Genomic DNA, 23991 nt, shown 5'->3' on the forward strand with positions numbered 1-23991 from the left:
CTCTCAAAAATAAATAAACATTAAAAAAATTTAGATTACAAATGCTGAAATTCTTATATTGTACAGTCTCAGTCTCCAATAGTACTTCCAATAGTCTCGTAGTTCATTGCATCAGAACCCAAGTGCATTCTCTAGCTGTCACATCCCATGTCATCTGTGTGTTCATGTATCACAATGATCACAACGGCCTGTGTGATTTTCTTAGGTGCCTCTGATTTGGTACAAGGCCGTAACTCGCTGTTTCCGTTTTCCCACGAGGTTGATTGACTCTAGAATTGTTCAGAACAAAACTCAAGACTGACAAAAAACCTGACTGCCCAGATGGATAAACCAAATGGGGCTATTTAGGATAAGGCAAAGGTAAAGAAGACTATGTTCTCTGAGGCATAGTGCAAGGCTCCAGTGCGTGGGCAAAAAATCAATAATAAATGAGAATATGGGCTTTGGAAACAATGACAGTGCATGTATTTTAAAGGTACTGTAGCAAAACATGGCTAAGGAGTAAGCACAACAAACATATATAAATAGTTAACTTAATAGTAGACTATGTTAAGATAAAAGATTATAAATTAACGGCAAACCTGGAGATACAATAACGAATTTCCATGGCAGAATGTATTTAACGGTGACACTGATACAGAAACATTCATTTAAGCAGGAGGTTGCATTAGAAACAGATGTTGTGCGGTTCATTTCAATTACAACTTAAATTGGTTTATTTATCAGACCATTTTTCACTAAATTTTGTTTGCATGAGATGCAAGTTGTGTGGGTTGTTTCCCCCTATCTTTATAAGCTATACTACTTGTTGCCAGCATACACACCTAGTCTCCAGGTTACTTTCTTAAAATCTAATTTATTGTCAAATTGGCTAATATACAATATGTACAGTATGCTCTTGGTTTCGGGGGTAGATTCCGTGGTTCATCGCTTACATACAACACCCAGTGCTCATCCCAACAAGTGCCCTCCTTAATACTCATCACCCATTTTCTCCTCTTCCCCCACCCCCCATCCACCCTTAGTTTGTTCTCTGTATTTAAGACTCTTTTATGGTTTGCCTCCCTCCCTCTCTGTTTGTAACTATTTTTCCCCTTCCCTTCCCCCATGGTCTTCTGTTAAATTTCTCAAGATCCACATATGAGTGAAAACATATGATATCTGTCTTTCTCTGAGTGACTTATTTCACTTAGCATAATACCTTCCAGTTCCATCCACATTGCTGCAAATGGCATGATTTCATTCTTTCTCATTGCCAAGTAGTATTCCATCGTATATATAAGCCACATCTCTTTATACATTCATCAGTTGATGGACATTTAGACTCTTTCCATAATTTGGCTATTGTTGAAATCACTGCTATAGACATTGGGGTACATGTGTCTCTATGACTAAGCACTCCTGTATCCTTTGAATAAATTTCCAGGTTAACTTTTCTTCAGAATTGTCATTGCGTTTGATAAGGAATCGTCTTGATTAAAGTTAAATATCTTTTCCTCCTCTCTCTTTGCTCTTCCAGTTAATAAACAAAGCCAAATATGTCTCTCTTTTTGTTTTTCGGTCATTTTCCATCTCTGGGTCTCAAATTTCTCATAATACCTCCCTTTTTTGAAAACAGGAAGATAGGCCAGATGACTGAGGTTTTTGTTGGGTTTCCTTAATATGTGTAATTTTTTCTTAATTATATTCTGATATGGATGTTGATCAGCATCATTATTATGGCTTTTTTCTGGTTGGAGAAAATAAAAATGAAGTTAACCAGCACAAAGAAAGCAGAGTCTATTGCAATGATATAAAGAGGGCTCCTAAGAGGTTAAAGTATTAAACATGTCCACATGTCCAGACCTCATGAGAACTAGAAATAAGAAGTAAAAAGCCTTCATGAACTCAGTTGTTCATTCTCTCACAATGTCAGACTCTTCCTCTTACGGCTGTATTTCCCTTTCTCCGGTCGCTTTATGTGTAGGCTGGCTTCCTCTTTTTTTCGTAGTCTCTCTTCTCTCATAACCTCATAATAGCAGTGCAGCCCTAGTTCTATGTCATGACTTTTGCACTTAGTCCTACAGCTCCCGTCAGATTCTTTATGCAAGAGCTAATTTCTGGGAGAGGGCTCCGATTGGTTCATCTCATCTTTTTGATCCAGGCACAGGTTTATTTCCTGCCTGTGGATCAGCTGCTTTTAAATTAGGTATCTACTCTCTGTTCCCAAGGTGGGGGTGGTGGTGGGCGGGACAGGATCATGAGATTTCATTGTGGCCTTGTTCGGTCAGCAGGCAGGGCAGTTTCCATCCTAGAAGGGACCACAGAACTGGCAGGCAATGATGCACAGCTCTACCACAATCAGCTCTTAGGAAAAGCAGCCTTAGCTTTGGAAAGAGCACATATTAGAGTTCAACTAAACTGGCATGAATATTTTACAGGGAACATGGATTTGTGGTTGGGATGCTTTATAATGTATGTTCGAACTTGTGAAAGATAAAATATAAATGTGTGCGAGAGCACTGGTTCTTTTATACACACGAACACACACACACACACACACACACATACACATCCCCTTTCCTGAGAACAGTTTGAAAAGAAGGGATTGTTCGTATGATCCTTCTGTGTGGATGCAATATTACTAGACGTTAAAGCAATATTTTGTCTCTTCACTAACAAGTCAACCAGCCTGAGATGTGCTGGTTGTGGAGGCAGCTCATAAAAGACCACTTTTTTTAGCCCAGCATAACATCTAAGAGCTCATTCTAGTCACAGGCATACCCCAATAAAACACACAACTCTTTTTCCCTAATCCAATGCAAGATAATGCATTTTAACCAAATGATTTCTTATGGTAAAGTGGCAAATTATAAACCATCCAATGTCAGAATTACCTAGCACAAAGTTTTGAGGAATATGTTAAAAGCCCAAATAGACCAGTGAATATACACAATTTTCATGGTAAATAATGGTAGAGGATTTTGAAATATTTTATTGATATTAAAAAGAAGGATATTTTCATCTAAGGCAGGGTTTCTTAGCTTTGGCACTATTAACATTTTGAGCCAGATAATTCTTTGTTGTGGGGTCTGTGCTGGGTAGTGCATTACGTGTGTGTTGAGAGGGAGCACCCCTGGCCTCCGCCCACAGAGGCCAATAGCACATATCATCACTCCCAGTTGTGACAACCAAAACCATCTCCAGACATTGCTATATGTCCTCTGGGAGCAACATTGCCTTGAGTTTGAAACCACTGATTTAACCTTTGTTCTCCACAAGAATTATTCATTTATTTATTTATTTATTTATTTATTTATTTAATATGAAATTTATTGTCAAATTGGTTTCCATACAACACCCAGTGCTCATCCCAACAGGTGCCCTCCTCAATACCCATCACCCACCCACCCCTCCCTCCCACCCCCCATCAACCCTCAGTTTGTTCTCAGTTTTTAAGAGTCTCTTATGGTTTGGCTCCCTCCATCTCTTTTTTTTTCCTTCCCCTCCCCCATGGTTTTTTTTAATGATAAATAATTTCTTATTCCCTTAACGTTTTTAGATTTATAAAAAATATGTCCTTTTGGAGTCTAATGGAGCACTACTGATTTGGTATCATCTGTCTTGCTTTTCCTCAATGAATCACATTCTCTCATGCCTGAATTAGCCTGACCAATTTCATTAGCCAACTCAAACCTGTTAATCCCATTAATTTGCTTCAGTGTCAGAGAATCCCTGATGGCCCATAGTTTTTAAATCCATTGCTCTTCTTCCTCTCTCAGAGTAGCTTGCATACTTGAGAAATCTGGTTGAACACTTGTAAATACACCCAGAAGAAAAAAGGCTTTAGTGTTCTTGTTCAACGTATTGCTACCTTTAATTTCTTTCTGCAAGATTTTCCATTCTTCCTTGAGTGCTTACACCTTGATTCATAAAGAAATAATAGAAAATCTGGTGTACAAGACAACAAAATGCAGCAATTTTAAGCCTTCCTTTTCTGTCTAAAAACGTAGTATACAAAAACAAGTCATAGACTTTTACTATATTCAGATGTCATTGTTAATATTACTATTAAGATGCAGATAGAAAGAATAATTTCTTTAAAATACAGTACATCGTTTCTCTGACCTGTAAATAATAAATTCTCTCAGAGAGAATTGGCCTGTCTCGCGAGGTTGTAAGAACAAAATGTGATGGGGTTGGAAAGACTACAAAAACCACAGAGCCTCCTCCAGGAGAAAGAGATTATTGTGATGCTCGTGCCATCATACAGATAGTACAAAAGAGACACGGCTGTATTTTCGGTCTTTCCATAATCATCATTATCACCACAACCAAACTACCATTCTCTTCCAAAAGTTTTCATTAAGGATATCAATCTCATATGTCCATATTTTCACTTATCATGGGAATGTCATGGATTAAGATAATAATGCTAGACATACATAAGACAAGTGCAGAAAACTACTTGTGCCACATCACCCACTTCCAAATGTAACATACAAGCATAAGTACATTTTCACTGAATTACTTCTTCTGGAAAATAGGGTAAATTACTGCTCTAATTTAGAAGCATGATGTGAAGTTTAGTCCTTATTTAGTAAAAAAAAAAAAAAAGAGCGAGTTGTGGAGAGCAAAGATCTCACTGCATGTGTAGAATTCTCTCTTTACGGGAAACAAAACAGTTTCCAGAAAGGGAAAGGGAAAAGTCTATGCAAATGCACACACACACACACACACACACACACACACACACACTCACACACACACACACATACACACACACGCACACTCAAATCTACGCAGAGATTACTCATGTTTACATTATTTTCTCCTTTCTACTCTCCGTTGTTTACTTACCACAAACTCATATTTTAATTATAGCATTTATTATCATTATAATCCTTTATAAGTTTTCCCCCATCACATATTAAAACTTTATTGAGGGAAAGTTGGTGTAAGGATTTTGCCCCATGTTCTGATTGTGAGGAAATCCTTTGTATCACCTGTGAAGGTCTGGAAGCTAATGGCTATTCAGCATGAGTACTAAAACATGTTTTCCACTGCTGACTGTGCTGATCATCACGGCAAAGTTTACAATAACATGTCTTTGGATAGTTGTTACTTTTCTTACATTGGCTGAATTACAAATAAGAACCGAACACCCAGACTTACAATTGATCACAGACAATTGCTTATTTTCGTGGTCATTGGGGTCCTTCTGCCTGTAAGTTTTTTTTTATAAACATCTCTTTAAAAATAGAAATGCTTATGAAAATGAATATGCACACTCAAAGTAATTTGGAAGTATGATATCAATCTTTAAATAGCAATAATTTTGAAGATCATATATTTGTTTAGCACATTACAGTTTCTAAAGAGCTTTCACCATAATTTCCCAAGTAATGTTCACAATACATTGTGAGTGCTAGTAAATGATATTATTTTCATCTTTAAAATGAGGCATCTGATTGGGCATCTGGGTGGCTCAGTCATTTAAGCATCAGACTTCGGCTCAGGTCATGATCTCATGGTTTGTGGTTCTGAGCCCGGTGTCGGGCTCTGTGCTGACAGCTCGGAGCCGGGAGCCTGCTTTGGATTCTGTCTCATTCTCTATCTGCCCCACCCCCACTTGTGCTCTGTCTCTCTCTGTCTCTCAAAAATAAATAGATGTTAAACAAAGTTAAGATTAATTAATTAATTAATTTTAAAAAACGAGGCATCAGAGATACAAGGGGTTAAGTTAGTTACTCATGTTACATAGGTCCACATGTCATAGGCTTTGGAATCAAGGTATTTTGAAATCTAAGGCCCAGAATCTGTTCAATTCATTTTTCCCCCAAAAAGGTGCTATGGTAAAAAATTGAAGAGAATGCAAATGCGAATAGTAGCAGTTGAGAAAGGAAGTGTATGTAACCCTGTGGATTTTCTTTTCTGTTAAATGAGGGTAAAGTGGAAGGAGATTTTAGAGCTTTAAGGGATATTGTGTGATTAATAGTGAAGAGCTAATGTCCTTGTCATTGAACAAGAAAGAATGGCTTTGAATTATTGCAAGATGCCACTTGAGTAAACAGTGTGAGTGTTCTTGAGTATAATGGTTAAAGGACATTGGAGCTCATTATCCAGAATGAATATTGTCTTATATTTTGGGATATTTCAGAAATGGCATACAGATCCATAAAGGGATCTATATAAAGTGCGGTTTGCCCAGATGTAAGGCCCGATGTGAATCAATGTTTCTCAATTAGTGGTATATGCAACAATGGCAGGACACAGACATTGTTCAGGAGTTATGTAGTGTTTTCTTAACTGTCGCTAAAATATTCACAATCACTACTGACAGATAAATATCCTTTAAAAGAAAAAGGGAACTCTCTCTTTTTATTATATTGAGACTCACATCTTAAAGACTTCATGATTTTACTGCTACCATTTTTTAATGGACAATTACACTTTATAGTAATGAAGTTCTTTAAAAACAGACAACAACTAAAACTCTAAGATAATCATCACAGTCCCTTTCCAGTAGCTTGATCTATTTATTGAACCCAAATCTTCCTGACTCTCACTGCCAGGGGAAACTTGGGCAGAAAAAAAATGCACAAAGGGAAGTCCTTAGTGTTATCTTGTACAAGAGGTTTGGAAACAAACTCAAATACAAACCCAACTCTGACGTCAAACCAATTTCTACACTTGATCTTAGCCAAAAGGCTGAGAAGCGATCCCAATTTCTAAAGCAAAGCAAGAGTGAGGTAAGAGAGAAATGGCTGAGCAGTTCCACAGCGGATTTCAGTTCTCAGGCCAAAATGATTATCTCCATCCAAAGGTGATTTTTAGTATCAATAGACAAGTTGTAATTTGCTAGAAAGATCCAGATAATGGTAATTGATGACCCTTATAAGACAAACAGCAGTATTCATTCAAGAGGTAATTTAGAAAAACCCTCTCCTTTTAAGTGCATAAATTTTTAAGTTATTATTGAGCACACATTCCCCTCCAAAACGGTACCATAACTATAATATCCAGATGTTAATTTTTGTGAACATGGATCTTTCAGTACAACTTTCCTTTGTGACCCTCCTCGTGATCATGACCTTAACTCCAAATCTTAAAATTCATTTAAATGGATTTACCCTACATTGGAGGGAATTCTTGTCCACACATTCAATTATTACTCCAACACTTGTAACCTACTGGTTGTCCCATACTTGGAGGTGAAAATTTCAGTGTATTCAAGTGTAACTTCCTCAGGGACAGCAGGACAGTGGATCTCTGGGATTACACAATACTACGTATTATCACTTTCATACAGAAGGCCTTTGATGACGGCGATGAGAGTCCAATTTTTTGTTTCCTTTATTTCACAGGATTATACACTCACCATGTATTTCCAGCAATCTTGGAAAGACAAAAGGCTTTCTTATTCTGGAATCCCACTAAATCTCACGCTAGACAACAGGGTAGCTGACCAACTCTGGGTGCCAGACACCTACTTTCTGAATGACAAGAAATCATTTGTGCATGGGGTTACAGTGAAGAATCGAATGATCCGACTGCATCCTGATGGAACAGTTCTCTACGGACTCCGGTAAATGACTTTGTGTTGTATGATTCACTGTTGCTGCTGCTGTTGTTATTGTTGTTATGTTTTATTTTTTACTTTTGGAAACGGGCAGAGGGAAGAGAAGCAAGTAGGAGAATATATAGACACTTTCATCTATGTAACAAAGTTATATTAAAGACCAGAAAAAACTCTTTTGGAATCATTTGAACTAAGTCTAAGCAACTTTGTTCATCAAGGTAAGTGAATTATGTGCCCTAAACTTCAAATAATAAACATAGGAATAAGAAAATGTATGTTTGCCAGATTTTATATCTAACTTACTGTAGAAGTTATATCCTTTTTTAGCAAATTGCTTGATTACCTCAGAGCCACACAGACTGAACTGAAATGTGTTCTAAGTATTGGGTATAGCTACTTAATTATGAAGGAGATTGGGAACAATACTTTGAAGAAGGAGGAAAATATTTTGTAGTGACTTTGAGAAGATTCATACTGTTTTCATTCCCTTAAGTCTCTCTTTCAGTGTTTGTATTTAGGTATATGATCCATATGGAATTAATTTTTGTGTTTCATGTAAGGTAGAGGTTGAGATTTAATTTTTTTCCATATGAATGTCCAATTTTATAATTTATTGAAAAGATTTTTCTTCTCACACCAGATTGTGTTGTTGCCTTTGACTGGATAAGTGGGGGGGTGGGGGTGGGGGATCTAATTCTAGGCTTTATTCTATTCCATTGTTCTATTTGTTGATTCACCAGCAGTATCACACTATTTTAATTACAATAGCCATATGATAAATCATGAAGTAGTGTAAGTCCTCCAACTTTGTATTTATTCTTTAAGACTGCTATAGATATTCTAGACCATTTGCTTCTACCTATAACTTGTAGAATCAACTTGTTGATTTCTACCTGAAAGCATCTGCTGGAATTATAATTGAGATTGCATTGACTCTATAGATCAATTTGGGGAGAATCAGTATCTTAAAATGATCTAACACTCTAATCCGTGAACATGATATATCTTCACTTCTTTAGGTTACCTTTAATTTATATCAACAATAACTTGCACCATAGTGGATTTTGTTTTGTTTGTTTTTAAGAATCAAGTATAAAAGAGGTATCATATACTTATTATTAACCCTCATTTGGTTATGGGTTTATTAAAAATTTTAAGACTAAAATTCAAATCAACTTCCCATTTTACCAAAGAAATACCTGAATTGTGACATTATTGTAAGATATGTAGAGTGGTGGTTCTTTAACCTTTGTTGTCACCTTTAAAAAAAAGAAAACAAACCTTTGTTGTCACCTTATCCTTTTGGGAAACTGTTGATAGCTATATCCACAAACTCATGTATGCCCCAAATTTTCCTATTATTTTAGAGTCTTTATAAGCCCCCTAAAATTCTTCACACACCGCCAACACTAAGCTAAAACTCTAGGTAAAGGATAAAATCATACAACTAATTTCTGTACATTCACAAATACCCCAGAACACTATGCAAGTGAAAAAAAAAAAAACTAGATGTGTGATAAAACTTCTGAACTTAACCCAGTGGTTGACTATGTAGTTGATAGATTTGGACTTTATTTACATAGTAAAATAGATTCAGATAAAAATAATGTTTGGAATTTCTTCACTCTTTCAGTACCCCCAAAATCTTTTGACTCTAGTTTAAAATCTCTGACCTAGGGGCGCCTGGGTGGCTCAGTTGGTTGAGTGTCTGACTTCAGCTCAGGTCATGATCTTACGGTTAGTGAGTTCAAACCCCACGTCAGGCTCTGTGCTGACAGCTCAGAGCCTGGTGTCTGCTTCAGATTCTGTGTCTCCCTCTCTCTCTGTCCCTCCCACACTCATGTTTTCTCTCTCTCTCTCTCTGTATCAAAAACAAATAAACATTAAAAAAAATTTTTTTAATCTCTGGCCTAAAAGTCTCTGAGAAAAATGGCAAAATAAACCAACAATAGTGACTCCTGATGAAATCTACTAATCCAAGATCAGTGGTGATGTTAATAAAGGTATATACCCTAGAAATCAGTTGTAATTTTTTGCCACCTACGAAACTTCTATCAGATATAGCCAAGGTGTAAAAAGGACAAATCACTCTTCTAAAGTATTCTGGGAGAATAATTTCACAACCCAACTTAGTAAGCTAATCAATCACACGTATGATCACTTTATGTGATTAGTCAAGAATGCATAAAAAGTTGTTTTTGATTTTTAAAAAAGGCAATCAGGTGTTTACAGGCAAGAAAGTGGGTTGCAATCTCAGTTTACAGAATCTCACTTCAGGCATTTCTCAAATTATTGGCAGCCTCTACCAATGGGAATTGATGTAAAGGAAGAAAAACATTTGAGAATCTTGAAATTGAACATACCTCATTTTAAACAAATAAAACTGAGGCACAAAATGGCAAGGACCGTTTCTAAGCACCTTGTCTATCTAAGGGATTGGGACTAAAATGTAGGTGTCCTGACTCCCATAGTTGTGCTCTTCCCACCCCACTGCCTTTCAAACACACTTAGAAGAAAACACCTCCTTCCTAGTTGTCCAACCTTGCTCTTTCCTCTTGGGAGCCAACCCAGACTTGGAGCCCGCAAACAGATCTACCAAAGGAAAACACAAACCCTTTGTCTATTATGCGGACCCTGATTTCTTTTAGGCACCAGCATTCTCCATAAGAACCTCACACCACTTCTGATCTCCTTCTCCACCCTGTCTTCTTCCCTACTTCTTCCCTCACAGGTTTATTTTTCTTTTTCTGGAGGTTATAAACATCCTGGAGAAACCATAAGCTCTAACAAAGAAAGCATGACTTCTGGAGTCAGAGGACCAAAAGCGGGCTCAAATTCCAGCATTTCTGATTGTTTAACCTTGCACAAGTTATACAAATTTACTGAATCTACAATAATGAGCTAATAACCCCTTATTCATTGTTGGGAAATTCTTATTAAATAATGAATATGTTAATATATGGTGAATTCTAAATTGTATTTTTCTAAAGTCATTGTGCCTTATATAGCTATATTAGGTGCTGGAGGGTGGTTTTCTAACTCTCAAGAATATCAGTGACCAGAACAGAGATACAGTTATCCAATTAAAAAAAATCATTGAGTACCTGTATATGTTCATATACTCACTGTTCTGGCCCTGGAAATAATTCCCCAGAAGCCTGATAGAAATTTGTCATTATGGCAAAGGGGAAATCACCAGCGACTATGAGTCAAGAGACTTGTGGCTGAACTAGATTGTGCCCTTAAGTAAGCTATTTCCTCCTCTGGGCTTTGGATCCCTCAGTTTTAAAGGGAAGAGATTGCATAAAATTATACCTAAATTCCCTTCCAAATCTAACTTCCATTGCTTCTCTTATCCTATATATTAAGGAATGTTTATTTTAATCCCTCTGATATAACATTTTCTAGTCTTAGAAATGACAACCTGTATTTTTTTTCTTTGTAATTGACTTTTCAAGAATAACTGCCATATATCACTCCCTAGCACATGTACTAGAAAATCCTTATCATACAACATATGTATTGGCATATTTATAGCTGTACTTATTTTAGATACGGGTATTCAGGAGAATGAAATTTCTTGCCTTATACCTTTTCATAAGTCCAGCTAATAGTCATTATGAAATGAGACCATATACTAATGGGTTGTTTTTAGCAATGATGGGATCAATGGGATTTTCTGAATGTCCCTGAAAGCCCCTTTAACCAGGTATTCCATAATCATAAGACTATATCATTAAGCTAAATAAAATTTTTTCTATATTCAAACTCAGTATGAGATGTTAAAACTTAATGTATTTGAAGCCGCAAGAATAGAGTTGGTTGTTTTCTATTTTTGTGAACTATGTCAAATCAGATTTTATACACAGGGAATGACACACAGTTGCGTTAACACTCTAAAATAACAGGGTGGTGTCTGATGTAAGTCTAGTGCTTTTGGAGGAACCAGACTGCAGTGCAACAGGCATTCAGCAAATAGAAGAGACTCCATTCCTCATGTTTTTTGCTCTCAGGTTACCTCTGCAGTGACAAAATGCATTACACCAAGCAACAGCCCCATCGTCACTATTGCTTCCTCTTCCATTTTGCTAGGGATCTAAGTAAAAGAGGTCTGTGATGTGCTGTGAGATGTGGCAGGAGACCGGAATTTATGTTTATGTCCCATGATCACTCCACCCTGCTCCTTTCAAAGCACATTATGTCATTTCCTTTCTTTTTTATAATATGTTTATTGTCAAATTGGTTTCCATACAACACCCAGTGCTCATCCCAAAAGGTGCCCTCCTCAATACCCATCACCCACCCTCCCCTCCCTCCTAACCCCCCATCAACCCTCAGTTTGTTCTCAGTTTTTTAAGAGTCTCTTATGCTTTGGCTCTCTCCCTCTCTAACCTCTTTTTTTTTTCTTCCCCTCACCCATGGACTTCTGTTAAGTTTCTCAGGATCCACATAAGAGTGAAAACATATGGTATCTGTCTTTCTCTGTATGACTTATTTCACTTAGAATAACACTCTCCAGTTCCATCCACGTTGCTACAAAAGGCCATATTTCATTCTTTCTCATTGCCACGTAGTATTCCATTGTGTATATGAACCACAATTTTTTATCCATTTGTCAGTTGATGGACATTTAGGCTCTTTCCATAATTTGGCTGTTGTTGAGAGTGCTGCTATAAATATTGGGGTACAAGTGCCCCTATGCATCAGTACTCCTGTATCCTTTGGGTAAATTCCTAGCAGTGCTACTGCTGGGTCATAGGGTAGGTCTATTTTTAATTTTTTGAGGAACCTCCACACTGTTTTCCAAGAGCGACTGCACCAATTTGCATTCCTACCAACAGTGCAAGAGGGTTCCCATTTCTCCACATTCTCTCCATCTATAGTCTCCTGATTTGTTCATTTTGGCCACTCTGACTGGCGTGAGGTGATATCTGAGTGTGGTTTTGATTTGTATTTCCCTGATGAGGAGCGATGTTGAGCATCTTTTCATGTGCCTCTTGGCCATCTGGATGTCTTCATTAGAGAAGTGTCTATTCATGTTTTCTGCCCATTTCTTCACTGGATTATTTGTTTTTTGGGTGTGGAGTTTGGTGAGCTCTTTATAGATTTTTGGATACTAGCCCTTTGTCCGATATGTCATTTGCAAATATCTTTTCCCATTCCGTTGGTTGCCTTTTAGTTTTGTTGATTGTTTCCTTTGCTGTGCAGAAGCTTTTTATCTTCATGAGGTCCCAATAGTTCATTTTTGCTTTTAATTCCCTTGCCTTTGGAGATGTGTCAAGTAAGAAATTGCTGCGGCTGAGGTCAGAGAGGTTTTTTCCTGCTTTCTCCTCTAGAGTTTTGATGGTTTCCTGTCTCACATTCAGGTCCTTTATCCATTTTGAGTGTGTTTTTCTGAATGGTGTAAGAAAGTGGTCTAGTTTCAACCTTCTGCAAGTTGCTGTCCAGTTCTCCCAGCACCATTTGTTAGAGACTGTCTTTTTTCCATAGAATGTTCTTTCCTGCTTTGTCAAAGATTAGTTGGCCATACTTATGTGGGTCTAATTCTGGAGTTTTTATTCTGTTCCATTGGTCTATGTGTCTGTTTTTGTGCCAATACCATGCTGTCTTGATGATTACAGCTTTGTAGTTGAGGCTAAAGTCTGGGATTGTGATGCCTCCTGCTTTGGTCTTCTTCTTCAAAATTACTTTGGCTATTCGGGGCCTTTTGTGGTTCCATACAAATTTTAGGACTGCTTGTTCTAGCTTTGAGAAGAATGCTGGTGCAATTTTGTGTTCTCAGTTTTTAAGAGTCTTTTATGGTTTGTCTCCCTCCCTCTCAAACTTTTTTTTCCTTCCCCGCCCCCATAGTCTTCTGTTAAGTTTCTCAGGATCCACATAAGAGTGAAAACATATGGTATCTGTTTTTCTCTGTATGACTTATTTCACTTAGCATAACACTCTCCAGTTCCATCCATGTTGCTACAAAGGGCCATATTTCATTCTTTCTCATTGCTACGTAGTACTCCATTGTGTATATAAACCACAATTTCTTTATCCATTCATCAGTTGATGGACATTTAGGCTCTTTCCATAATTTGGCCGCTTTGGAAAACAGTGTGGAGGTTCCCCAAAAAGTTAAAAATAGATCTACCCTATGACCCAGCAATAGCACTGCTAGAAATTTACCTAAGGGATACAGGAGTGCTGGTGGATAGGGGCACCTGTACCCCAATGTTTATAGCAACACTTTCAACAATAGCCAAATTATGATGTCATTTCCTTTCTTACTCAAAAGTGGAGACCAAACAACCAAATTCCTCAGTGTCATTCATCGAATCCTTAAGCTTCTGTCTTCCTACCTTCCATTTAACTCTGAGGGAGATTTTCTCCTCTTTTGAAGGCCAGTCTCTCCACGTATGCATTTAATTTTATTGCTGCACACTCTTTTCAGACTTTGATCCCTGCTTTTAGCGAATCTTCAGTCTTCCCTCTCCATGGGTTCCTTCCCCTTGGTTTTGTCCTCAAACCGGTCCTCTCACACTTCACCTCTTTGGTTTCCTCTACTCCCTCACCATTTACACCTTGGTCTCCAAAACCCTGGCTGCCGCCCATGGTGCTTTCCTAAAACAGCTCTGTCCAAAATTAACGGCACTGTTGCTGGTTCTCAATCTATACTCCTGACTTCTCTGCATGATTTAAGAGTGGTGACGGACCTCGACTTCAGGACTTCCAAGACCTGCCCCCAAGTTTTTCATTATTGCTCTTCTTTTGGTCTTTTTGCTATTCCCTCACCAGTTGCTCTCTTGCTTCTAGTGAGCTAGAAAGATTCCTTGAGTTTTGACCAACTCACTGATGTGACAGCTTAGATATCTAAAATCCCAATTTTTTGAGCTCAGAAAAATATTTGTAATTACTTACTGAGCATTTGTATCTGGATGCCCACCCGGCCAGATACTCCTGACATGGCCCTTATTTCCCTATTATCTGTTTTTCCTAAAACCAGGTTCTCCTCCTTACACAGCTGTTAACAAAAGCCATCATTCTCCAAGTCAATAGGGATATACTTGTAGGCAGTTTTGCCTGTACATCTCTTTTGTCCCGAGGTCCAATCTGTTGCTTCCACTCTGCTGTATCTCAGCTATGTCCATTTGCAAACCATTTCCATCATCTCACTTAACATCCTCACTGTCTGTCACTTCCTGGCCAATTTCCTGTCACAGTTTTTCTTGTTCTCATCACTGCCATCTTATTCCTACAGCCCACGTCAGATCAAATCACTCCCACATGAAAAAAAAATGTCTCCACAGTCCCTATAAAATTACATTTTCATTCTTCTGTCTATAATCTAAGACCGTCTATATGTCACCAAACAACTTGCCCACATAATCAGCCATTTTCTTCCTCTCTGAAACCTAAACTTTTATAAAACAACTTACTTGTTTTCTCTAAACACATGCAGGGTGTTTCAAACTCAAGTATGACCCAAATATATGACCCAAATAGATTATATTGATACTAAAGAATGATTTGCTATTTACCTGAAATTCAAATTTCACTAGGTATCCTATATTTTATCTGACAACCTTACAGCCCTGCTGAGATGCCCTTCCCTTCTCTATCCCCAAACCCCCTTTCCCTCACTCTATCACTGTCTCCCATTTTATCCCTTTTTCTTACAAGCCTCTCTCAAATTCCACTTTCTCTAGGAGGACTTTCACAATCTTTTTAACCAGATAAAAACTCTCTCTGATTTGATACCTTACTTTGCTTTAATCTCATGTAAGCCCATGGGATTTGTAATACTCTTTTGATGTTATATCTTTCTCTGTCTTAGAGTTATTTTCCTGTGATACAAACAAGATTGTATATCCACTGAAAATGTGAACTGTATTTCTTTAACCTTTGATCTCCTCTCTCAAACCAAATAAATGTTTGAAAAATTGAAATGAAAATTTGTAGGATGTGGTCACCTGACTCACAATAGATGTCAGCTGCAACATTTCCTATAACTAAATTATGGCTCTTAACCAAAGAGCGATTATCACTATTAATGACCAGATGTGTTCTGCCTCTTGTCCAAACATGATCCAGCTGGCTGCAAACACTGATTCTCTCCAAGGCCTGACCCTGTGGATGCTGAAAAACTGTGTTTATCTTTCCCCGAAAATGGCAGAAATGGATGACTTAATTCTGGGGACGTATTTAGTGGGATGTTTAACCTTCTTAAAACTGCCCTTCCTTTTGCCTTTCCCTCCTAACCCTTGCCTTGGTTTTTCTTTCAAAAGTTCATAATGCTTCTTTCCTGCATTTTCTAGCAAAGGTGAGCATGGGGACAGGTGGTTTTGAGGAGCTATGTGAGAATGGGGAGTGGAGTGAATAGTGAAAATCTTTCTGGCCCAATACTGGCTCACATTGGACCTTGTAAGTATGTTGAGTGTTTATGTGGGCTTGTGTGCACATATAAGCACATACAGAGTAAGTCACACATACCACATCACTTAAATGAATATCTATAGCGATGAAGTCAAGGGATTTAGCTAAATAACCAAGCATATAAATAATTGCAACTATACTATGCACAAGTGCTATTCTACTACCCAAGTATGTAAGCGTGCTAACCAATACCCAACTATGTAAATAGTTAAAACTATACTATGCTAAGTGCTCTACCTCTATTTCCATATTTAATCTTTACCACAACACTATGAATTGTTTACTATTATTATACTGTAGGACAACACTAAGAGAATCCAAAGTAACTTTTCTTCCCTCATAATTTATTATTTGTCAAGGTGAAACAGGTCAAACAGGTACACACATTACATTTAACTAATAAACTATCTAAATACCAAAATCTCCTTTACTTCCTGTTCCTATATTTCCCTCCCTGTAAATTGCTCTAAAAAAAAAAAAACATGAATCTTTTACGATTACATCCACTTATTGTAAATGTGTTTCTCTATGCCCTGTATTTGAAGCTTGATCAGATTTAGATTATTTTGTTGTGCTTTGGCAACACTGCTTTGTAAGTCATATCGTACACCTCTATCAGGAGACACAGAATGCCTGCTTGTCTCTGTGTTTGTGAGGTGAAGACTGATGAGCAGATTTAGCCATTGACAACTTGATCTTATAATGGTGTAATAATGATATAATAATCCTGTTAATTTTGTATGTAATCATATTAGTTTGCTAAGGCTGCTGTAAGAAAATACCACAACATGGGTGACAACAGAAGTCTGTAGTCTGACAGTTCTGGAGTCAGCAAGGTTGGTTCCTATTGGGGGCTGTGAGGAAAGGATCTGTTCTAGACCTCTCTCCTTGGCATGTTGGCATGACCGGTTTCTCCCTGTGTCTCTTCACATTGCCTTCTTTCCATGTGTATCTCTGTATCCTCTTTTTTAAAGGACACTGGTCATATTGGATTAGGACCTACCCCAACGACCTCACTTTAAATTGATTGCCTCCATTAAGAACCTACCTCCAAATAAGGTCACACTCTGAGGTACTGGATGTTAGAACTTCAACATATTAATGTAGGGAAACACAGTTCAGCCCATGACAAGTTTAGCAGCTACTGATAATCTTTGCCTACACCTATTTAGACTTTGCAAACTGGTGATACTCCATCATTCCTTCTTAATTTCTTATCTAGATTTTTCTCTAAACAAGAACTTCCCCTGATCAACTGTTTGGTAATCCTGAAATAAACTTGTTGCAGGGAAGACAGGATAAATGCTTGATTGTTTCCCTTTATTTAGCAGTTTTAAAAATAACTACTTGTTTCCCTAGAATCTCCCAAACGTGACCACTGAGGTTTGACGTTTTGTTGGTTTTTTTGTGTGTGTTTATCATGAGATCATGGGTTGTGACAGGTATGTCTGTTGCAGTCCACTCCACCTGTTGTTACGTTTGACCCTCACTTCGTCTCGTCTTTGGTCACTGGCCTGGCAATCCCTTTAAGTTGGCTCCTGAGTTCTTTCAACATATGATCTCAGTAGTCATTGACAGCTTCCTTGTCTTCTGATACCTCAGCTTGTCCGTCGTCTGTCCTACAAGTAGAGGAGACACATCACAAGTTCATTTGGACATTTCTAATTCAAATTTAAAATTATAGGGCTTTTAAAAAAATTTAAAAAAAAAGACTTTAAGGGGCGCCTGGGTGGCTCAGTCGGTTAAGCGTCCGACGTCAGCTCAGGTCTCGATCTCGCGGTCTGTGAGTTCGAGCCCCGCATCGGGCTCTGGGCTGATGGCTCAGAGATAGCCCGGAGCCTGGAGCCTGTTTTGGATTCTGTGTCTCCCTCTCTCTGACCCTCCCCCGTCCATGCTCTGTCTCTCTCTGTCTCAAAAATAAATAAACGTTAAAAAAAATTAAAATTATAGGGCTTTTATTCAACTTCTTTGATTTTATGTTTGTTTCTTTCATCTTTATTATAAATATTGATTCCTAATGTATAAACATGATTATTTATTTAGTTTATCCTGTTATATATATAAAAATTATATTTATATATATAACATTTTAAAACCAACAATAATAATATTTTTTAATAAAATTACCAACATCATTGTTACTAATGATGGGATTACTAGAAACAGGTTAAGAGTTCTTTGCAGTGATTTTGCCTTTAGGGCATATCCTATTAGGGACATAGAGTAGAATTACTATTTTTAAAGTTACAGTTTAAGCTTCAGTTTAGGAATAGTTCTGTACTATATGGTTAAGCCACCACTTAAAATGCATTTTGCTTTTGGTTTAGATTTTTTAAATTTGATTTAATTCTATTTCATAATTATATAAAACATTGACATAGTTCTAAAGTCAAACAATGAAACAAAAGAAGTATTACTTCCATTGTGGTCTCAACGCTTTCCCATTTTCTTCCCCTGTAACACTTTAATTTTCTTTAATATTTTCCTTCTATTAGACACACACATATTGTCACCACCTTTGCCTGAATACAGCACAGTGTACCTGCTACTCTTTACCTTGGGAAGTGATTTTGCAAAGCCGTCATAATTTTGAAAGCAGATTTTAACCCAAGTTTCCTCATTTCAGCCTATATTCTTAGCTCCTACACAGAGCAACTTTTCGCCGTCCCGTTTAAGCTTGTCTTTCCCTGTGGGTTATTTCCGAGAAGACAGTCTTCTCTGTCTGATGCTTTCATTGCTCACCATTATCGGAATGAAAATACTTGGAGAGGGTACCCAGCATAAATGGGAATAGTTCTGCCAAGTGTGTGAGCTTTATAAAATGTACACAACTTTGTCAGGTTTTCTAACGCACAGTAATGACTCAAAATTGCAAGAGACGCTTCTAAGTTTTAGGTTTCAGAAATGAATTTAATGTTAACCAGAAACCTGTGGCCTGACAGGGATTTTGAGAACTCCCTTGCCGTATTTGCTTACCTAGCTCTACTCTGAATCGATTTTTTGATGTTCTTGATAGTGCTTGGCCGTGAGTTGTGCATGAGAATAAAATGAATGGCTACATTTATTGAATGTAAAAGAAAAACAGTTTCCCACTATTTCTTGGAGGATCATTTCATCTTCATGATAAAGTAAAGTAAAACGTAGAGGCAATTATTTTGAAAATACTGATCCAAAAAAAACCCCACCACTATTGATTTTTAAAGCAGTTTGGGGTCCTAACTGTTTCATATTAGCTCTCTACATTGATTGTACACCCTGAAAAAATTATTTCTCTCTCCTAAGGACTTTCTGTATATAGAAGCAGTTATGATTACATTCAGGAGTCCTGGGCAGATCACACAGGGCTTACTGTGAGATATGCTGGGCAAAGATATTGTTGAGTTGATTGCAGAGAATAAATATGTGGGCTGACGCAGTGTTTGCAGAGGAAGGCTGGCTGATATTGACAAATGCATCCTGTTAAGAGAAAGAAACTTCTTACTTCAAATGGAAGAGAGAAAAAAGAGGCCATGCATAAAGAATAGGTAGTTCACTCTATTAGGAAGAATGCCTGGAGACTTTCTTTGCAATTCCAACCAAAGAGCACAGTATTGCTATTCCCCTCACACTGTAGTTGACATATTTTAGAGTTTCATCAGCGGCATACAGAGAAAGCAATCTGAAATGTTCTCCAGTGAAAGGGCTGCTATTTTTTTCTTTTCAAAGTTTTTATTTTTATTTTTAATGTTCTTTAGTCATGTATCTACATGTGAAACTCTTTATGATTAAATATTTGTCAGAGTCTCTTTTTTGATAAATATGGAGATGTGACTAATTCGAGTACTAAAAGACCAATTTAAATCATTATGCAATTACTATAACGATTGTTTGGCCATGTGATCTGTGGATGTGTCATTATGATTAAACCTCCTTAATGAAATTAATGTAGATGATTAAGTAAAAACGGTGACCATAAATATCTTAAAAAAGAACAGCATCTTCTGAAATTCTTCACCTTGATTGAGTCTCTTATGGTATAATCCAAAATCTGAACTCTTAGCAAAGAAGAAAAGAATGAGAGGGAAAAATGTAAGAAGAAGAAAGAAGGAAAGAAGAGGGATGGAAGGCAGGAAGGCAGGAAGGAAGGAAGAAAAGAAGGGAAAGAAGGAAGGGGAGAACAAAAAACGAAAGGAAAACCAAATATGTTAAAGATGTGTTCTGAATTTTAGATCCTAGTTATGGTATTAAAAACACCACACATAGTTTCCAAGAAGATGTATTAGGTTTTGACAACCTAATAAAATTTGCGAAATTTTAAAAACAATCTTCTCCAGCACCCTCAGTTGATTCCATTAAGCCATCATTTCCATCTTCAGTATCTTAGTACCACTTGCATGAATTCTGCCATATCATCTGAAATTATTGACTCATTTTTTGCATTTGTATGTATGTATATCATATATACATAAATACATATACATTTATTTTTTTTAGTGTTTTTATTTACTTTTGAGAGAAAGACTGAGCGAATGGGAGAGGGGCAGAGAGAGAGAGAGAAGGAGACACAGAATCTGAAGCAGGCTCCAGGCTCTGAGCTGTCAGCACAGAGCCCGACGCGGGGCTCGAACTCACAAGCGGTGAGATCATGACTTGAGCCAAAGTCAGACATTCAACCGACTGAGTCACCCAGGCACCCCCATATATATTTTAAAGGAAACTTTTATGGCATCTGTATGTAGAAAGCTATTATTTTTAAATAGACATTAAAGTACATCTAAGCTAGAAATTTTATTAAAATATAAAAATTCTTATCCATATTCCACCTACAATGATCTTCCCTCATTTATAGAATTGAGATAACAATATTACTTATCTAATGGGATATTATTATGGTCAAATAAGTTAATACAGTAAAGACCTTACAACATTCTCTGACACACAGTAAAGGCCTAATGAGCACTGATTTGTCTTGTTTAAAAGTTTTGGCACGGGGCGCCTGGATGGCTCAGTCGGTTGAGTGTCCGACTTCGGCTCAGGTCACGATCTCGCGGTCCCTGAGTTCGAGCCCCGCGTCGGGCTCTGGGCTGCTGGCTCAGAGCCTGGAGCCTACTTCCGATTCTGTGTCTCCCTCTCTCTCTGCCCCTCCCCCGTTCATGCTCTGTCTCTCTCTGTCTCAAAAATAAATAAACGTTAAAAAAAAAATTAAAAAAAAAAAAAAAGTTTTGGCACATGTACACATGGATAATAAACATATACTGTTGACATAATAATGATCATTATCAAAATAAAGGCCTAAGTTTTTCTACTAACCTTTTGAGGTACCAAGTTAAAGCTAGCTTCCCTTTCAGTGTTTGTGTCTCAGATTATGAAATGTCCAACCCAGAAGTCACCAGCTGGCTATATTGCAATTCAGCTTCTCATTTTGAATACCAAAGGGAAACCAGAGGATGTTCTCAGACCTAAAATCCCACCTTGGTTTGTCTATGCCTGATATGTCACTTCTTTTTTTTTTCTTTTTCTTAATTTGAGAGAGAAAGAAAGAGCATGAGCAAGGAAAAGGAGCAGAGGAAGGGAGACAGAGAATCTTAAGCATGTTCGGCACAGAGCCCGACGTGGGGCTCAATCCCATGACCCTGGGATCATGCTCTGAGTTGAAATCAAGAGTGTTGGAAACCCAAACAACTGAGCCACCCAGGCATCCCAAATCATTTCTTATTTTTAAGTATTATGATAACTTTCCAGATGTGGAGTGACCAATGCAACACGATGCTTATAGATTATGCAGCATTCCGTACCATTATGAAAGAAGTAGCCTACCCTAGACCAGAACGGAAATGTCTAGAGAATTTCTGGAAGACTATATTCCATTAAAATACAAGAGAAAACATTTTCTTTAAGGAGAGATCTTTTAGAAAAATATTAATTTATTTTTTATACCAATGTAAGCAATCTCACTGGTGTTAATGACACATATTTGTGGTAAACCGAATATTGCTTAATTACATCTAAAAGAAGTAATGGAACAATGAATACCGTATTTCCTAGAATTAACGCCTCATCCTTCAGAGTGTCACAAACCACAAAACATATTTTGGGGAAAAATGTTTTCCTGCATGACCCAATTTCCCTCCTGTTTGGAAACAGGAATAAAATATTCTTGAAGAGATGAAGTTCCTTTTTCCTGGTATTGGCCATTCTTTAATTGAAAAGATAGAAATATTCAGATTGCATAGATATGGTCATGACACCTTAAGCAGTGCTCACAAGTACTGTTAGTCCAAGTCGAGCATGCTTTGTTCTTCCCAGGACATAAACGTTATATCAAAGAAGCAGCTCGTTGTCCAATGAATTGATATTCACTTTTCAATGTCTTTTAGGAAAAATTTTGTCTTATTGTTCCTAAACCTTGTTTTCTTCTCTTTAATATATACAGAGATAGTGGGGTAAAGCCAGCCTGTAATGAAACCACAAAGAGCTGAAGCTTAAAGAGCTGCTGATCTATTTCCTTCTAATTGCAAAGCAGGGGTAGACACTTCGACAACAAGAACAATAACAAATAATGTAAACACAGGTTTTATTTTTTATTAAATCCTCACATTCTTACCCCTGTTTTTTGAAACTTGGAAAAAAGTTGCTTAAAGCAGAATTCTTTGCTCTTCCTACACATCAAAGGATTACTGAAGATAGAGGAATATATTGCTCTAGAATCCAAACAACTGTTTGCTTTGAAAACCCAGGTCATTATGCTTTGACAACGAAAGTGAAATCCTGAAGATTTGTGAGCACTGCTTAAGGTGTCATGACCATACCTATGCGATTTCAATATTTCTACCTTTTCAATTAAAGAATGGCCAATACCAGGAAAAAGGAACTTCATCTCTTCAAGAATATTTTATTCTCAAGCCTGATAGTCTCAGGTCCCAAGACCTGCCAGCATTTCAATGTTTTTTGAATGAGACATGAAAAGCGAGGCTTAACGGCTTCAAACTAGAAAACTGTGAGATAAAAATTAGAATTATTGATTAAGTGCCTCAAAATATGACATTGTATCTACAAGTCACTCGCAGATTTAAAAAAATCATAAAACTCAAGATCATAAAAGTTATTTTTCATATTATTTTTGCTGCATTTGCTCAAGAATGCCTTAGGCTAAAAGAATGCTCAAAAAGACCCAATTCCTGCTCTCTTTACTTTGGGGTTTTCTACCAGTTCTCTTACTTCTCTTTTTGTTCTATCCTGCAGCCTGCCAGCAGATTTGTTTTAATAAAGCACCATTTCATCACACCGTTCTCTTGCTAAGGAACCTATTGATTCCCAATTACCTACCACATCAAGTCAAAGTTTTTCTCCAGACATTCATAACACTTCACAATTAGATCTACCCTTGTTACACAGCCTCATTTAAGATTTGTCCCAACCATGAAGCCTTACACTGCATGTGCAGGTTTCTTTTTACTTTTCCTAATTACTAGACTGATTCTTATTTCCTAGCTTCTGTCAGTGGTTCCCTTTTTTTTTAACTCATCGATGAAAATTATTTTTCCTTTCTCAGGTTCCAAGACCCAATTTAAAGATCCCCTATAACTAACTACCTTAAACCTTATAAGTCTCCCCCTCCTTCGTTGTACAGAACCTGGAACCACTTACAAGTATAGCATTTAATTATGAAATGTCTTCTCCGGTTAACTACTGTTTACTATGTTATTCTCATCTCCCCAAACACTGTAGCCTCTTTTGAGAATAGAGTCTATTTTTCATACTTCTTTTCCCACAGTGCATACCACACTCAGCATATACTAAGCAAATGGTACGCTTGCCATTTTACTTATTACTTTTTTTTTTATAATTTTTTTTAACGTTTATTTATTTTTGAGACAGAGAGAGACAGAGCATGAACGGGGGAGGGTCAGAGAGAGGGAGACACAGAATCTGAAACAGGCTCCAGGCTCTGAGCTGTCAGCACAGAGCCCGACGCGGGGCTCGAACTCACAGACCGCGAGATCGTGACCTGAGCCGAAGTCGGCCGCTTAACCAAC

At 37.4% G+C, this 23991-nt stretch overlaps 1 protein-coding gene and 1 non-coding gene across 2 annotated transcripts in view; one reads left to right on the forward strand and one right to left on the reverse strand.

Annotated features, from left to right (window-relative positions):
- The window catches only part of GABRB1 (gamma-aminobutyric acid type A receptor subunit beta1), a 378808-nt gene that overhangs the window by 128533 nt on the left and 226284 nt on the right, over positions 1-23991 (forward strand). The window contains exon 4 of the mRNA XM_060655103.3: positions 7347-7567. Within this exon, the coding sequence (XP_060511086.1) occupies positions 7347-7567 (221 nt within the window). The remainder of the gene's footprint in view (positions 1-7346; positions 7568-23991) is intronic.
- LOC132693517 (U2 spliceosomal RNA) lies at positions 6519-6702 on the reverse strand. The gene has a single exon (XR_009616865.1). It is a non-coding gene; the product is annotated as a U2 spliceosomal RNA (small nuclear RNA).

This window comes from Panthera onca, chromosome B1, assembly GCF_046562875.1.
Source record: "Panthera onca isolate mPanOnc1 chromosome B1, mPanOnc1 haplotype 2, whole genome shotgun sequence".
Lineage (NCBI taxonomy): Eukaryota > Metazoa > Chordata > Mammalia > Carnivora > Felidae > Panthera > Panthera onca.